Source organism: Zeus faber, assembly GCF_960531495.2.
Source record: "Zeus faber genome assembly, chromosome: 22".
NCBI lineage: Eukaryota > Metazoa > Chordata > Actinopteri > Zeiformes > Zeidae > Zeus > Zeus faber.
This window is the reverse complement of record NC_137209.1, coordinates 21,021,050-21,039,951: the sequence shown is the minus strand read 5'-3', so window position 1 is coordinate 21,039,951 and position 18,902 is coordinate 21,021,050. Positions and strand designations below refer to the sequence as shown.

At 44.8% G+C, this 18,902-nt stretch overlaps 1 protein-coding gene across 2 annotated transcripts in view; it reads right to left on the bottom strand.

The window, feature by feature from the left end:
- LOC307247249 (receptor-type tyrosine-protein phosphatase delta) overlaps positions 1-18,902 on the bottom strand; it is a 225,232-nt gene that overhangs the window by 12,598 nt on the left and 193,732 nt on the right. Inside the window, exons 20-25 of one of the 2 annotated variants that reach the window (XM_080023355.1) lie at positions 17,094-17,303; positions 15,161-15,321; positions 9,621-9,733; positions 7,774-7,815; positions 7,005-7,102; positions 4,054-4,177 (exon numbers count right to left, since the gene is read on the bottom strand). In XM_080023355.1, the coding sequence (XP_079879481.1) occupies positions 4,054-4,177; positions 7,005-7,102; positions 7,774-7,815; positions 9,621-9,733; positions 15,161-15,321; positions 17,094-17,303 (748 nt within the window). The remainder of the gene's footprint in view (positions 1-4,053; positions 4,178-7,004; positions 7,103-7,773; positions 7,816-9,620; positions 9,734-15,160; positions 15,322-17,093; positions 17,304-18,902) is intronic. The other variant, XM_080023356.1, reaches the window with a different exon arrangement.

Genomic DNA, 18,902 nt, shown 5'->3' with positions numbered 1-18,902 from the left:
TTTATATGAGCTGCTTCAATGCAATTTCCCTCCAGTGATGAACAGCGTAACCTCTCCATCCATCCATCCATCCATCTAAATGGGATGTGAACGGTCATTAAGTCACATGAAGGAAACCAACAAAGGAAAAAAAAAAAAAACAACAAATACAAAAAAACAAACAAACAGTTTTCTCTGCCCTTCGACGCCACTTCCTCTCCTCCTCCTCCTCCTCCTCCTCCTTCCCTGCTGCCGGTGTGAAATGAGCAGTGCAGCAGCCTCCTTTTTTCTTTTTTTTTTTTCCAATCTGGAGGAGAGCGAGGCAGCTGACAGCTAGTCCATGCTGCAGGACTGGCAGTTTGGGAGCTCCACGCACACATGGTGCACCGAGATAAGTCTCATATGCATGGACGCCACGTCGCACACAATCCCCTCCCTCCGTCCGACTGCCAGGTAACTTATTTAGCCGGCGCGCGCGCAAAAAAAAAAAAAAAAAAAAAGAAAATGAACACATTTTAAAACCCACCCACATTATTATGATCCACCACCCCCCTCCCCAGTATACGTCTTTTTACCGCTAAATTCTGCGGTTCAGGCAGGCATTTCCATAATGGACAAGGTATAAATACAATTAAGCCCAGTAGCTTTTTAGATTGAAAGGAGAAACGGGAACAGGGAGTCAATATTGTGGCTTAATGAGAATGAGGCAAGTTGTTTTGTGCATACTGTATTTTGGTAAATGTGTTTTGCCGGCACACTGTCACTCAGGATTTGTATAAAACGCTGCTGCCATCTTTGTCCCCGTCAATAGACCTATTAAGCAAGAGGGGGAAAAAAATATATCGATATTTTTTTTTTAACTGAGAATTCAGCCCTCATACAAAAAGCATGAGGACTCATAAAGAAATAATATTTTGATCTTTGCGGTTTTTTTTGCCAGAAAATATGTTCTTGCAAGACCAGATGTCGGATTTGCTCTTGGGCTAAATCTCACAGGCGTGTGTTATTTAGCGTGTTATTCGTCAAAGCCGCCCGGAATCGCATTTTGACGACTGTCCGAGGAGCGGCGCGCGTGTTATTGCAACACGGTGCTTCTCTCCTGCAGCGCCTGCATTCCCGGGACGATCGCACAAACGACAGAACGGTGTTGTCGGTTCAGTCGAATCCGCACACGTTCGCGTCATTTGCCAGGGTCTGTTTTGCAGGGGACTTCCTCTGCAAATGCTTTCTTTAAATTAAATTATAAAGGGCTGTGGCGGGGGTCCCTGTTTATTCTGACTTCAGTGCGAGAAGACGTCATTTTTACCTCCTTTTTCCCCCGGCCACAGCCGTCTGAATTCCACCTCCCTCGTCCAGTGGTGATTTTGCTCCTGCGGAGGTTCACGTTCAGTACAGGACTCTTTGGAGCCAGGCGGTGAAGGGTGTTATGGGTAGAGCGTGCACACCTCGCAAACCTCAACAACGGGTCAAAGACGCCTTTGTAGGGGGGCGGGTCCCAAACGGGAGAGGAAACGCAGAGGATAGCAGTGCTACTCGCAAACGAGGTTCGAAAGCTGATCTCTGTTTCCACGTACACACGTCGGGGTTCTAAGTTGGGGATTCCTTCGATGTTTTGCGTACATTGTGGTTCACTGGGTGTGACACCGCCCCCTAGTGGACACGCAGCGTTAGCCAGAACCTGCACAAGCAGCCGCCGCCGTAAATCACATTTCTATAAGTTTAAGAGGTTATTTCTCACATACATAGGCATACGGTCATACATATATACAGTGAAATGTCATGACACACAGTGATTTTGCAAAATAAGCTCTATAAATACTAAATAAATAAATAATAATAATAATATAATGTGCGTAATCGACACGAGGCGGTCGCAAACGGCGGCGCCACAATCATGATTCTGGGTTCTATAATTATATTATATAATTAATTGTCTGTGTTGTATGAAATATACATTTAAATCCTCCAAATGAAACTTACCTCCAGTACTTACCTCACAGTTCGACTCATCATTTAAATTTGTCTGTTATTTTGGTTTTTAACTCTCATCTCATTCTGATTTTACTTTATATTCTTGACTTATGTTTGTCTTTTTTTTTTGGGGGGGGGGGGTTACTTTTTAACTCAATTTGTCTGTTGTTTTGACATATTGTGTTTTTACTTTATATTTATTACTTAAGTTTTGTTTTACATTTTTTATCCAATTGTTTCTGTAAAGCACATTGGAACATAACAAAAAAAGTGCTGTGTAAATAAAGACTTACTTACTAACTTACTCATCATTTGTGATCTTTAAGAATAGCTTTCCGATTGAAAACCATGTTTTGTGGATTTTCTTTTATTTTCCTTATTTTAAATATATAATTAATTATTATGATGTTCCATTATACAGGAATGAAATAATAATGTTAACATACAGTCTACAGAGGAAATTAAAAGTGTGGGCATTCCAAGTAAAAAGGCAAGTGATAATATATATTGAGTGGAAGCCGATCTGACCTCTGAACTGTAAAAGGAAATTCAAATAAAAAGCAATCTTGCTTTACATTTTTACTAAAGGTGTCATGTTTACCTCGATAGGGTTTAGGGGTGATGGGACTGTTTGCATTGCACTAGATACTGACCAAAGTGCAAAAACCACCAAATGGAAGTATTTACTGTTGCTAGGTGTGATGGGACGGTCAGGGACAAAACATAGCAGAGTAGGGGGGTCAGCACTGATATGGCAAAAAAAATACCCGATCACAATCCAGGATCTCATCACAATTCTTTTTCATGTGTTTTTTTTTTAAGACTATTTTGCAAGTTACTGAACAGTACAACCAAACAAAATTCCAGATTAAAAAAAAAATATATATAATATATATATAGCCCCCACAAGGTAACAAATCCTAAAAGAAAAAATACCAACAGACCATTGAGGCCAAAGTACCTCTTCGGTGAAAAAGGGAGAAGGGGGAGGCCTCGAGCTGCCAGCGGCGCCTTAAATATTTCCTGTCGCCGATCTGCCGGATCAGCGGCCTCCCCGTGTTCCGGCGCCTCCTGATTTACAAACCACGGACTCCCAGATATAACGATTTGGCTGAGAAAACCACTTTTGGATGCGTGTGCGAGCCATAGAACTGCAAATGGCAGAATGTGCACTGGAGCACCGTACCAACCATCCCTCTGAAGGCGGATATATCGTAGGGGACATTTTAATCGTTCACAATCCAATAATGTCATATCGCAGGCCCCTAGTCAACGGTCGGAGTGATTCTAATTATCCTAATTTAATGATCTGAAGCCACTTCCTGTGAACACGCTAACCCCCGTCCCCCCGGATCCCCACAGAGCGTTGTGAAAGAAGCCTCCCGACGAAATTTCCAGATGCCGACTCCCGAGCCGCTTTTTTTTTTCTTTTTTTCCCCCTCGCCCTAAAGGACTCCATCAAAGGAAACAAAAGCGGCAGCGCTCGCCAAAAGGCTTTGTTCACGCTTTGGAAGGAGGAGAGAACGAGGAGGACCCCCCCCCTCCCCACGCCCCTGCGGCTGAGGAGCGCTCACTTCCTGCCGCACAAAGAGGCAGGGGCGTGGGCGCGCAGACGAGCTCGCGTGCCCGGCTAATGGGCTCCTTGATGGGAGAGGGGACTTCAAGTATTTATGCAGCACTTTTTATTTGTTTGTCGCATTAGCGGCCATTTGCTAGCCGCAGTTTGTTTGTGTTCCCTTCGCCCGGTGGAAACGGCTAATTAATGGATCCACCGAGTGCATCTGCGCGCGACGAGCGCGCGGCCCCCCTTCGGAGCTAAAATCTGTGGCGTGCGCGCGGTACAGAACACCGAGGAAACGACCAAAACGACAACCACCTAATCAAATAAACACGAGGTCGGCACCGCCTTAATACCTTCTCTACATTGTTTTGTGGTTAGGGGTTAGGGTTAATTTGGACAAAAGAAGTTTGCCTCATACTGAGCTTCAACTACCTTCCCGCCCAGGCACCACGGGGGATAAGGTTTATCATAACAATGATAGCAATAACAGGTGTCAGAATGAACATGCGTTATGTCGCTGAAGTGCATGAACGTCGGCGTACCGTCGATGGCGGAGAGCAGGACTCTGGAGTGGTCGTACGCGATCACGTTGGCGTATCTGTTCTTTGGCTTGTTGACCTCCAGGTTGGAGTGCTCCCACGTGAACTGCTGCCCCGGGTCAATGGACTGAAAAAGAAAGAAAGAAAGAAAGAGGGAGGCGAGAAAGTGAGGCGCGGATAAAAGGCCGTATTACCGTCCAAAATGATGAAAGCCCCCGACAGCCGCTCATGGCAAAATATCTGATTTCCGGTTATGCAAACGTAATCAACGTTATATTTTGCGAGGGATTGCGGAGGATGCGTTTCACCGTCGGAGCTTAAATCGGATCTTTCTTTTTTTTTTCTTTTTCTTTTTTGCTTTAAACGCGTCCCGTCAGAAATCGGCGTTAAAGACTCGGGGCGGAATTATAGCTTTCTGCCTCGACACTTCCACGCCGGATGGCTGCAGGGGCTGTTTTGGCCCGAGCTGCAATCAAAGAATGTTCCAAGAGTGGCTGGTTTGGTTGAAATCAGTGACCCCAAGCTGCGTTCTCTGTCCAGACGCATGTACTTCACCATATCAGTGTGCATGCAATGGCTTTTTGTTTTTTTTCCTGCTTCACTTTTTACAAGGTTAGACGTGGCCTCTGAACTGTGTTTGGAAGAATGCGGTTATAATTAAGCTGATTTTCATTTCCTGCATTAAAGATATATAAGTGTTGCACGGCTACACATACCAGTACTAACACAATGCTACTTAAATTAATCCAGGATCCAGAAAGCCTTTCTGAGACGTTGCTTAATTTAAGATGAATCAGTTGTAGCCGAGGACGTCCTAGAATAAGGTGAAGGACCCGCTGGCTCCTTCTGTCCGGTCTTGGTGCTGGTCCACCTGGAGGCCACGCCCACTAATCCAAAGGTTTAAATTAAACCTTCAACTCAGACCCAGATCAGCTCTAATCTTCCTTCTAGAAATCAAATTGTTCAAACAAAGACAAAAAAAAAAAAATCCAGATTAAAATTGTGATTTAGTCCGACATCGGGCCTCATCTGTGTCCGCGGAACTGCCCCATAGGGTCCATACCCGGCACAGTTCACGGGGGGTGGTATTGTAACCATATCCTTTCATGACCAAATCCCGTTGAATTATTTGACGTTCATGGACAGGACCCGAGCAACGCGCGTGTCAATCGACAATCAATCCTTATAGTTATTTACTTTTGAGCAGGGTTTGAAAGCGTCCACTTTATCATAGATGGATTAACTATGAATCAAAATATCAAAAGTGCTCAGTTTGTATTTCAATACAATGAAAATGTAATTACTATGTTTCTTCTGTAATGGCTAACATTATATTTAATTATAAAAAAGGCCATTCCCTGAAAACAGAAAAGACCAACATCCTGTAATGGACCTGGCGAGGCATCGGTCCATGAATTATTTCCAATACACTGACTGAAAAGTGGGCCAAAAAGTTATGGGCATTCTGGTGCATTTGGAATAAAAGTATTAAAAATGCCAAGCTAGTGGTGGTTAGTTTAACGTACAGTGCATCCTCTTCCACTCATCATTTAAATGAACAGATCAGTTAAAAACATGCTCATCTGCAGGTTAAACCATCAGCACGTGATAGTTCTCATGATCAACTGGCCTCTTTTCATCGCTCCCTCAAAATGATTTTCCACCGGTTGAGCAGGAGTGCCATGTAAATTGGAATTCAATGCACTTAAGCTGCAATAATGGCCGGGCAGCCTGGCAAGCGGCCATATTGTGATCTTATGTATTTTTTAGCCCGTGGCATGACGCCGGGATAAGGGATTGGCAGAGAAAGGGCGATTGCCCTGCAATGCCCCTGAATGGAGCACAATCACTCAGAAAAAAAAAGAAAAGAAGGAAAACAGGAATATCAATACGCTGTGCCTACAGTCAAGCGGTGAGGCAGCGCTCCAACTTACGGCCGGGGAAAGAAAAAGTATGTTTTTCAACATGGTTTGGTCCAAAAACCCTGTTAGATCGAGCTGTTGATCAATAAAAACCCCATCGCTCCCATGATGCATGTGCTTTGACAGAGGCGGTGCCAATTTGCCCCAAAATGACTGGAAATCAGTCAAAGGTTACACCCGCTCCATGCGTCTAGTCGCAACTCGCCTCTGGAAAAATGTGTTTCTCTGGATTCTATCTTTCTCCCTTTCTAACTCGCTTTGTCTCTCATCTGGAATGACAGTTTTAAGGGGGCTTTTTTTTTTTTTGCGTCAAAGCCGTCGCCTAACGACTGATTGAAACGCTGGTGTGAAGGTTGGATTGAAGGTATTTGTTGATACCTAGGCAGAGGCCAGGTTTCCCCAAACGCCCTTCCCTCTCCGGTTGTTGTCAACACTCTGGGATTATGGAATGTTGCGTGTGCGTTATCCGTCTCCATCGCTCCGTTTCCACTTTTCTATCCAATTCCACTTTGCTCTGGCAAGCCTCTCGGCAGGGCGAGTTGTCTGAGAGGTTGGCTTGATTGAGTCCCTCTCACTTGAACCGTAGAATCTGACTCCGGCACCAAGTGAGCGTTTCACCGTTCGGACGCACGCCGCCGACGGACGGGATCGCTGAGTTTGCCTATTATTGGAATCTCCGTCCCACCAACTCCGGTCCAAACTGGAAATCCAGATGCCTGATGCCAGCGGCCCGCGGAGCTGCAGTGTGGTTGACTGGAGTATGTAATGAGGGTATTAGGTCGTCCAGGAAAATATTATGAAACGGCGCAGGAAAAGTGACGCAGATTTAATACGGCGGTTCGTGTTAACGTGTTTGGCAAAACCAACATGCTGACCTAGCTCGAATCCCGCCGAACCCGCCAACACGGAATGGAAAGGGGGATCTCTTCGGTCTCGGACACAAACCCCTCGTTTCCCCTCGTTCATTCAGATTTTACCGGACAACCCCCCCCCCCCGACCGCGTGGGTCACTGCGGCGGAAACGGCCGTCACCTCGTATTCCTGCGAGAACTTCAGGTTGTCGTTGGCCTTGAGGCGCTCCAGGTGGTCCGCCAGGTCCATGACGGGGATGGGAGGGTGGCTGGCCATGCCTGTCAATCACATCGACAACAGGACGGAAGAGACTCATTAGGGGCCGGGTGGGACGGGGGGCGGGACCCGCCAACGCTGCGTTATTAGAGAGGTGGCATGGGAGAGGCTAGTTTCGGCCGGTTTGGTCACTCAAAGCGGCAGAGCATGCTCGTGGGGGGAAAAAAAACAACAAAAAAAAAACAGAGAGAGGAGATGGACGCCAAAAAGGGCCAATGGGAAGGAAGTCATCGAGCACACGTCTCCCCTATTGTGAGAGAAGAATGTTATTCACACGAAAAAGCTGCGGTGGGGAGGTTAGCGTGACGCACCGTGACACACAAAAGACGCCGACCCACGCACACACACACGCAAAAAAAACAACAACAAAAAAAAAAAAAAACAACCAAAAAACGAAAACAGCAGCGAACAAAGCCGACGCCGGGCGTTCGGCGTCGGCTTTAGGTAAATGACGCAGCGTCAGGCCGTCATTTTCAAACCCCGCCTCCTGCGATGACGCGGCGTCGCCGCCGGAGAGATTAAAGCTGATGAGGGGCGGGCGGAGGGAGGGGGAAACAAAGCTCAGCAGGTAAAAAATAAACAAACAAACAAACAAAAAATACAAAATAAATATAAAAGCTAAGCGAAATTACAAAACAAAGTCATGTCAAATGTGTAAACAAGACCAACTAACTTGACAAATGGAGGCTACTGGGGTAACCGGGCACACCCACACCTGTGGAGGAAACGGTGGTGTAAATAAAAAGAGGTCGTAGGCAGCAATGTGATGGCTATATTATCCTTCTGAACACGGGGGGGGGGGGGTTGAGAGCTTGAGATGTGGCAGCAACTAGATCAGTAATGTACTACATTCTAAAAGGTGACGCCAGTTAGTCAAAGAAAAAACAAACAAACAAAAAAAACCCAAAACAACAACAACAACATCAACAAGACACAAATTAACATGCTGGAAGCTCGGCTGTCGTCATGCTGTTCTAACAGAAGAGTAGAAAACGCACACGATCAATCCAAAAACCAAACACACTGGAATAAAGCGCGGGGGGGGAGACTTGGGAGGGAGGTCGCAGCCTGGCGCAAGTTTGCCGCGACGTCGACGGGCGGGAGGTGGTCAGAGGGAGCCGAGGTGCCGGGGGGCGGGGCCGAGGTGCCGGGGCCGAGGCGCCGGGGGGCGGGGCCGGGGCGGAACGACGCCGCTGGAGTGGACGCTGGATCTACGACACGGGGGGGGGGGGGGGGTTGGACAGACAAAAGGCATTTTCCAACCCGCTCCCCTGGGAGCCGTGGGGGGATTTGCCGAGGGACGGGTGGAGGCGACAATTTGCGGCGCCGCTCTCCGATGTGGCTGCGCCGTCTCGGCCGGCGGCACAAGTGAGCGTTAGCTAATGGAAGAAGGGGGGCCAGCCATCTCTCTGCGAGAAGGACGCCTCTGCCGCGGCCCGCCACTCAAACTCCATTTCTGGCGTCGGAGACAGTAAAAGTACCGTTTACCACGCCGCGTCTGGCAAACACCAAGCGTCCAAAAGATGAAAACGTCCGATGGGCGGGGAGAGAGGAGCGTGAAAAAGGGGCGGCCTAATGGAGCGCCTCTCTCCGGGGCTTGAGAGGATGCCAAAGCGCGGCGGGCAAAAAATGTTTCGGGTCTTTTTTTTTTTTCCCCACCGGAGATGAGTGGGCCGAGAGCACCGGCTCTCAGAGGGGCTGTCGGGCTGCGGCCGTGATGACTTGAGGAGGTTTAAAGTGGAGCGAGAGGTGGTTGAGATCACTCACAATCCAAAAGGGAAGGGCCTCCTCCGCCACGCCGAAACAGCCGGTAATGGCCGTCACGTCATTGAAGGACTTTCATAAATATGCATGAGCTTTTTTATCTTTTTTTTTTCCTTCCTTTTCTCCTTTCACCCCCGAAAGACGGGCCCCGCAGGGATAATTCATCCTCTTTCCAAACTAACCCGCCTGACAGCCACGGCTTTGATATCACGACATCATCAGCGGGCCCTAAACCTCTGTCGCGAAGAGAGGTGCCAAAAGGTAGTCGGCCCGTCTGAAGGAGACGTGGAAGTGCACCGCCGCCCGGCAACAACACTAACGGACTGCGACTCCCCCTGGTGTGGAGATGCCGCGTGGAGCACGAGGCAAAGCGGGCCGACGTTCTCCGGCTTCCCGTCGCCTCCCTGCCCTCGGCGCCACCGCGCGGGGGAGCGCGGCCCCGGTTCGCGTAGTCAGCGCGACGGAGGGGATTGGCCTCGGCGACCCCCGCGGCGGACGAAGGGGGGATGACGAGGATGATGATGATGATGATGATGATGTGAGCCGCCGCGAAACTGTCGAGCTCGCGTTTCGGTCTCCGCTCGCTCCGCCACCGGCTCCCCTCCTGGGGGGAAATGTCACGTCTCACAAGCGCCTGTGCTCCCTCTGAGCCATCTGTCCGCGAGCCGCAAGAAGGAAACCCTACTTTACTGAGCGGGGGAGTATTTCACTGGCGGATTTATGACGGAGCTCTGCATTTTGGCAGGGTTTTCTTACCAGGTGTTTGGAAGTTGAGTCGTCGAAGCTCGACAGGGTCGGTCGGGTGGTGCAGGGGCATTTCCTTGCTGTTAGGGAGACTTCCTTTCCGAGCTTCGGATTCTGCCCTTTTCCTGGCGAGAGACGAGTATATTCGAATTGTTATTTATAACAAAAGACCCAGGCACCCGGGAGCTACGTAGGTTATGTTATGTTGTTGTCCACACAGGAGAGTTTGTTTCATTTTCAACCCCAACCCCCATTAAAGACAAAGATCTACTCTCGTTCTAATCTCCTCCGAATTAAAAACCTTGTCAAACGTTACGATATTATGTGTCACAATGAGTTTGATTTGCTGTTACGGAAAGCAAAGTTTGACAAACTACATTTTCTGACGCTAATTAGAATTTGGGCCTGGGTGGAGAAATAAACAGAACAAAAAAAACACCCAGGGTTTCATGAGTACGTCACACTCTGGGGCCACTACCCCTTGATTAAAATAGCCCCATCAAGATTTGACATTTCAACCATTCAAATGACAGTTATATTATTTTCTATGAACATGTGTTTAAGGCCAATCCCTACCTTTCCCCAGAAGCTGGCACTGAGACCCAATCTCATTTGGCTTTAAACTCATTACCCTCCAAGATCGTGGAAACAACTTGGCACTAATTGCGCAAAGTGATCGCCGACATTGCAGAAAACACGGCATGGCCGTATCGCTGCGCCGACGGCGCACGGACGTCTGGAGGGAGCAGGGCACCGACTTCAAACGGGCTCCCGTCTCGGGGAGTATGACAGCGATTCATCCCAGAAATGGGGTGAACCCTGGCTCAATATCGGGAGTGTCCAAGCCAATTATCACCGGCTCATTAGCGCCGTGTGACTAAAGAGAGATACCGCCGTCCTCGGTTGCGACTAAATCGCTGCTTGAGGTGCCGATGCGACCGTGGGATTTCACGAGTTTGCAAATACTGAGCTACTATATCTCTCTATCCCTATATACTATATCTCATTATGGGAACGTGAATTGTAATGTTTGTAAGATGTCTTGAAGGGTTGCAAGTTTGAATCTTACATATTACGAGATCAAACCTCATTTTAGTTCCACTTCTCAATTACTTTTACACAATGATCTAAACGTTCACTTTATGCTTAGTTGTTTTATTACCCAACTAATTTCAAGTTGTTGTCGTTTTAGTTCAATTTATAAACCAAAAAAAAAAAAGATTTAAAATGTAAGTGAAATCAAGACCAAGATAGCTCACTCCCTTTCTTCCTTCTTTTCTTCATTATGATTATTTATGAACCTGAGTGGGAGTGTTTCCTCGCCCGGGTCGAGGTCAAGGCGAGGGGACGCCTTGTGAAATGTGCAGCTTGCTAATCCCTTTGAGACTGGACTGTGATTCAGGGCTGTATAAATAAACTGGACTTGACCATTTTAATTGAAACATTTCCATTTCCCCCCCCCAAATTCTTTACGTTTATATAATACGCTTGTGTGACAGATGAATGGGTTAAGCACAAGCACTGGGGACACGGCACAGAGTGAAACATTATGTGGGGTATACGTTCCTTCAGAATATGCATTTCACGAAAAATATCCAATGAACGTCGTAACCAACCAAATATGTTTATGTTTAAATGTATTGCAAAGGTCACAGAATGTGGTGCAAAAGAAAATGATGTCTGACGACTGTGGTGTGGGGTTGGTGTGGTTTGGGCAGCCACACCTGACCTGGGTCTAGGTGACTGGGATCAGGGTGGCTGCATGCCTGCCGCTGGTTGGTTGGTCAAACGAGCGGCAGGTTGAAACCCCCATCCCCACACTCACTCGGGATAGGAGCCCCTGTCGTGACACATGTTCCATCTGCTCCTGGCCGACGCTCTACAATAAACTGGTGTTTACAAACCCGTCTTTCGTGTCTTCTGTTTGTGGTAGGACAAACTGCCACAGCGACCTACGACCTATTTCTATATAATAAATGTATTGGCTGATTGGCTAGTGGAGAGCGATGTAGTACGGAAGCCCTTAAGATAGATAGCAAGTTCGCGAACACATTACGCAAGCATTACAGTCATTAGCATGAGGGGTTAAAGATCCACATTATTTGATTCATACTCCACGTGTCCGTCTGTTTGAGGACAGGAGATGTTCAGTGGCGGGGTCTAATCCCACCACCGCCATTGTGTGAAGAAGTCGGGTTATTAGCCAAAGAAATTGATGAGAATCGACAACAACAGCCACAGTGTGAGCAACGGAAGCGATGGAAGGAATGCACGACATACACGACACATGCGAGGTTTAGGTGTTTTTGGGTTTTTTTACGGCTGAGGAGGGAATACATTGAAAAGGGAGGAGAGGCGGTAGTACTTTACACACGATCGGATGTAGACATATTTACGAGTAGGATTTGGATTATTTTATGGCACCCGGTCAATTTATTGTCCGGATGTAAATACAGTTTGTGACTGAGTGTAATAAACCCCGGATTAGATCTCGGCTCAACTCCTGTTTTGATTTTCCTCTTTTTACTCTTACCTGTCGGGTTTGCTGCTCCAATGGTAAGCAAGAAAAGAACACGTGACAAAATATTAGACGGCGGTAACTTGTTTGGTCCCGTCAGCACAATGAAGGACTCTCAAACTCCTATATTGCACCAGATGTCTGAGCAATAACTGGAAGACTGGAAATACGCTTCTTTATTTTTTTTGGACTTGAAAGACAAACAATAGATTAGTAGAAAGATCAGTAATACTCAATTTAAAGCAACGTGGAGGGTTTCCTAAAACCTTTGACTGTATCAGTCAAATGTTTTATTTTACTGAGTCCATAATATGGACTTATAATACATTTATAAAACACTACTGGTTTGAGCCGAGTGTTAGTATATTATACAAACACTCGGCTTTAACCAGTAATTGCGTTTGTGGGTGAAAGGGGCGGTTTCGCAGGCGGGGTTTTATCTAAATCAGGATCAGGATAACCCCAAATAAAATTATTTCAGAATTTAAAAATACATTTATGAGATGTTGCTTAATTTTAAATGAATTGTTCCGAGAATAAGGTGAGGAAGGACCCGTCGGCTCCTTCCGTCCGGTCTTGGTGCTGGTCAACCTGGAGGCCATGCCCACTAACCCAAAGGTTTAATTTAAACCTTCACTCCGACCCAGATCAGCTCTAATCTTCCTTCTGGAAATCAGATTGTTTAAAACAAGATAAGGGCAAGTCTGACTCTATTTCATACCGTGACTGAGAAAGGCCGTTCAGTCTTGATTAAAAGTAGGACGTACGAAAAAATAGACATTCTGATACAAAAAAAAAATAAAATCCATTTGTACAAAAACTTCTGACTAAAATATGAAAGAGGTACAAACGGCCCCTTTGCACAATGACGGTATTTAACTACGAATAGTTTACTTTATAACTGTCGTCTTACTTTAAACTCTGTCTGTGCTTGGTTTGAGGATTGATGCCCTTTGTTGGCGCCGGAGACGGAAGCGTTTCCACGTTTTCCACGGCTCCGTTTCAGTTTCCGTCGCATTCCAAGTCTCCGCGCAGAGTCCAAGGACACCATCGGGGTTTAAAGAGACTTTGAATACGGAATCATGCCTCCAGGTCTTACTTTGTGAAACACATTACACAGATAATATTGATGGATTTTTTTTTTCTCTCTTTATGCTATTACTGATTATACCTTACGCTGACTCTTCACTTATTAATCTCGCCTTTCCAAAATTACATTCTGCGGACTGCGGTTAGAAAAAAAACAAAAAAAAAAACCTCCACCTCAGCCTCAAGCCTAAGTGGAAACCACGACACGTCTTGAAAGTGTCAAACAAAATAAGAAAAAATTTAAATCTGTGTGTTGTGTTTGCGTTTCCTTGTATGCTTTTTTTGGGGGTTGTTTCCCCCGAGGCCGCCATGCGCGCGCACACACACACGCACGCACGCGCAGCAGGTACCCGCTGCCGTCACCCTCCCGCGCTTTGACTGATGAGTATTGACAAAGTAAGAGTACAAATACTCTGCTGACACAAGGACTCCAGATGAAGTAAAAGTACCACTTTGAGATTTGTACTTGAGTTAACATGTATAAGTACGTTCCCTTGAATATAATTAAAGCACGAAAAGTAAAAGTACTTCACATGACATAACAGAGCCCATCCAACTTCATCAAGAGCGACTGTCTTTTTTCTGCACATCCTGATTAAAATTTACCAAAGAAAATACTTACTGACAGATAGATTACTTAGTTACAATTACTAATATACTTTTGAGGAATGAATCTAAACCCTGATTAAAAAATAATAATAATAATTATTATTATATATATATAATAATTATTATATATATATATATATATATATATACACACAGACAGACACACACACATATATTTGAAAACATATACTCGAAAGGTGTACTTAGGTACAGAGACAGTACTCGTACCATATACTGTAAGTATGTATGTATCTATGCATATAATGTATGTATTAGGGGTGTCCCGATTCTCAAAATCCACGATTCATTTTTACTTTTGATTTTAAGGTCACAATTAAATTTGATTTTTGATTAAAACATATTGTATTTTTTTCAGCACTGAAGCCTTAATAAAAACCCCAAACAAACGTGTTTCTCAATAAGTAACTTTAGGTCCAGTGTTTGTGGAATCAATATAAACAAACTATTTCATAGATAAAATCAATTCTTGGGAGCAGTAAGAGTTGTCTCTCCTCCTCCGCCCTCCACGTTCTTCTCAAATTGGACTTTTTTTTAAATTAATCTCATGTCCTCGGCATCGTGTTGAGTTCATGGTTATCATCTTACAACGCCAACTGGACGCCTTCCTCAAACGAAGACAGCATCCAGCTGTGTCAACAAATGCCCTTGATGTTTTATGAAATCATTTCATTGGTCATAAAAAAAATACTGCAATGTAATAACTTGAGTCTTTTCTCTCACTTCTGGAGCGCGTCCCTTATCACAAGCTGCCGTCTCTGTTCTGCTCCCTCATGTGGACGTGTTGTAAAATATCTCATATTTGATTGGATGGGAGCACACTTTTTCTTTTAATTATTATAGCGGAATCGTGACACCCCTATGTATGTATGTGTGTGTATATACTGTTTATAAGTATGTACAGAATGTTGTATATAAGTATGTACACTATTTTGTATGTAAGTATGTGCAGTATTTTGTATGTAAGTATGTTCAGTATGTTGTATGTAAGTATGTACAGTATGTCATATAAGTATGTGCAGTATGTTGTATATAAGTATGCATGTAGGCTTTCGAGTCGGAGGTACAGCTGCTTTGACTGTAGTAGTAGAGTCTATTTTGAGTGTATTTGTATGTATATATTCATCATCTGGGCTGCAGTCAGATTGAGTAACGTGAATAATCTCCACTTTGCTTTGCACCAGACACCAGTTCTGCCTGCAAACGTCCCGAGGAGGTTGCCGCGGGTAACCGATGCCAGCGCCACCTCCTACACGTTCCCCCACGAATGGCGGCTGCTCTGTCGATTGGTTCTTAAGGTCCTGTGTCATATCCTCACCTTTTGTAGAGCAGGATGGCGATGACGATGCATATTATGAAGACCACAGCCAGCACGGGGCCCACCACCCAGATGAGGCCCTCCTCCTCATCCACGATGGGCTGAGGGTCCAGGTCGGCCGACACCACGGGGTCCGAATAAGGACTGGTGGCGTACATGGTCTGAGAAGGGAAGAAAGTTTGTTCTTTACTTATTTGGATACGAGATGAACATATGACATACAATATATACATATGACATACGAGATATATATATGACATACGAGATATACATATGACATAGGAGATATATATATGACATACGAGATGTACATATGACATACGAGATGTACATATGACATACGATATATACATATGACATATGAGATATATATATGACATGTGAGATGTACATATGACATACGATATATATATATATATATATTATTAATATATATATATATTATATTAACAATATTAACAATATTATATTATATAAACAATATTAATAATAATAATACTATTAACAATAGTATTATTATTATTAATAATAATAATAATAATAATAATAATATTGTTAATATTATTAATATTATTATTATTAGTAGTAATATTGTGTTGATGTAAGCTGCTGGGAAACATCCATCTGGTTAAGTATGTTATTTAAAAGGATTGTTATTTTCTATTTTTTCAACCCATGTCTCTAAAATGTATAAAAGGTGCAAAATCGTGGGATCCGTGCATTCCCCAATAAACATAACAGCAGTGAGTAGTGCTGAGATTTAGGGAGATTGTCGTCACGCTTGTGCATCAAACAGTGCACCAGCAAGACATGAATTACAATTACAAAAAGAAAACAACAAAAAAAAAAAAAAAAGATTTTTTTTTTACATTATAACGAGAATGAAAGAAAATATTGTTTGTATATATATATATATATATTTTTTTTTTTTTCTTTTCCATTCAAAATATTGTTACCATTATACATATAGAGGATAGGTATGTAGTGTACATACACGTATAATAAAAAACATTTGTTAATATATTTGTTAAGATTCAGGTTTCCCTATTAGCCTACAAACTTTTCCTGGCTGTACTCAACACGCCAGAAAGCACAACCTCCAATAAAAGAATAACAAATAAAATACTGTGATAGTAGTGAAAAAAAACAAAAAAAAAACATCCACTTCTCTGAGTTCTTGCTCCCATGCAATCCAAGATGGCTGCAGCCTCCATTATACATGAAAGTTTGATTGAGACATCTCCGAATCCACGGGGAAGGAAGGATGGAGACCGGAGGGCGGAGAGAAAAAGCCGAATCCGCGCCGCGCTCGGCAAAAATTGGAGATTTCCCCGCGTCCGCCACTATCGCCGCCGCCGCTTCACCTGCCCGGGCGGGGGAGCGGGCGAGCGCGTCCGCCGCTCAAGCTCCCCCCGGCTCGTCAAATCCATCATCTCACCGGCAGCTTAATCGGGATGCGCTGCCTCCCCCTCTCCTCCGCAGACTCTCTCCCCCTTTCTCTGGCTGCGGCGCCGCAGATAAGGCCGGGCCCGCGCGCCGGCCGCAATTAAAGCCGAGACGCTATTGAGGCGTTCCGCCGATCGTCTTCGGTTCTCCCGGGGGGGGGGGGGGGTTCCCCCTGCTTGCTGCCGCCGCCACCGCAGGGCCCGGGCTTTTCGGGGGGGGAGGCAGCGCAAGCTTCAGATTTTAAGAGACGACGCATCAAATGGACTCGGAGTGAGTAAAGCATCCGGCCAGGGGACATTAGGTGGATTTTTTTTTATTTTTTTGCTATTAAAATAGGATTTCCCAGCAAAGAGGATGTGGAATCAGTGACAAGGGAGCCGCCCGAGGCGAGCAGACTCGTGTTTAACGGTTACATTTTGAGAGAGAGAGAGAGAGAGAGAGAGAGAGAGAGAGAGAGAGAGGGGGGATGAATATAAGAGGGACTCACGTTCTCGGACATGTCGAGCATGGCGAGCACAAAGAAGATGTACTCCTGGCCGCTCTGCAGCCGCTTGTTCTCGAAGTCGCCGTAGATCTTGGCGTCTCCCAGCGTGAAGCCCGTGGGCAGGTCTTTGAAGTAGGCCGCGATGTAGGCTTTGGGCTCGGCCTGCCTCTGGAAGCGGAGGCCCCGGCTGGTTCGGTTAATCTCCTTCAGCAGCTGAAATTTAACGATGGGGGGACGGGGGACGCACATCAATATGGGTTGAGGTGGAACGCGGATAACACAAAGATGTCACAACAAAGATCCGAATCTCTGACATGAAGGCAGACTTTGCCACACACACACACACAAATATACACACACACACACACAAATATACACACACACACACACACACACACACACACACACACACACACACACACACACACACACATATATATATATATATACACACACAGATACACATAAATATATACATACATACATATATACACATACAAATATACAGTATATATATTTTTGTGATTATTACTGACGCTCCAGATCTTGACTGGAAAAATGGGTTGTTTGATCCGCTTTGAGAAAAGATGCTGTGATAGTAACACTGTGGTCACACTTACATGACTACAAATTTCAAGCTCATAATGAATCAGTGTAAAATCGATCGAAATCACGTAGCACGGTATTTTTTGGGCATGGTGTTGTCTGCAGATAGTTATTTGCCATTATTGCTATAGCACCTTGCAAAATATGACAATATCTTCACATTTTAAAATGGTTTTAACCATTGGATAGGTAACAGATAGTACGGTTTCCAACACACAGTATCGCGTGTGTTTTCACAAGCACAATTGACGCTATTATTCAGTTAAATCATCAGAAATAAATGTAGATGTATTACTTTTAAATGGTACCGCTAAATATGAGTCGTCATGGCAATTCATGAAAAAAAACACAAAAAATTCTAAACAGTTTCACTGAATTACATATATTATTTGTCTCCATGGTTTAAATTTAAGAAACACATACATCAACTTGAATTTAAAAAAAGTATTTCACTTCATATTTCAGCCTCAAGTCTGTGGAGATGTGTATGAGCGCAGGTGTCTGTGCGTGTGTGTACGTGTGCGTGTGTGTACTTGTGCGTGTGTGTGTGTGTGTGTGTGTGTGTGAGAGATTAGATCCCCATGTGTGTTCTGTTTTGGCTGCAGGGCTGTTGGTCCCGGCCGATAATGTCTTCAATCATCTCTGCTGTCAACAGCGCTAAATCTCGCTGCCCTTGGCAAAAGTTGTGAAAAGGTGAGCGCCAATATTGACAAACAAATAAATTCTGACGGAGGGGGAGACTTTTTGGGGGCGATGGCTCAAGGCCGGAGACACGGGGTGTAGCTAAGAGCCGTGAAGTCCATTGCCAGGTGAGGGCGTCGTTCCTGTTCGGCTTTATGACGCCACTTACTGTCATTTTATTTACTTTCTTTATTTGACGGGTACAGTGCACATTTAAAAAAATCTAATATGCCAGAATTGGCAAACTGGGAAAAATTTTCTTCCGTCGTCACAATTGTTGCAATGCACAACAAATTTGGATTTGGCACATGGACACCTATGATACCGCTCTGGCTTCTAAATCTGGATTACATTAATGCTTTCATGTTCATGTTTGCATATGGACATCTATGATACAATTTTGGATAATAATATAGATTATTCTCTGCACAGAAACATCTATAGTACCATTTTGGATTATACGTTTGTAGATCTGTATTATATTGACTATTACTGTTATCACATTTAGTACCATTACCCCGATCT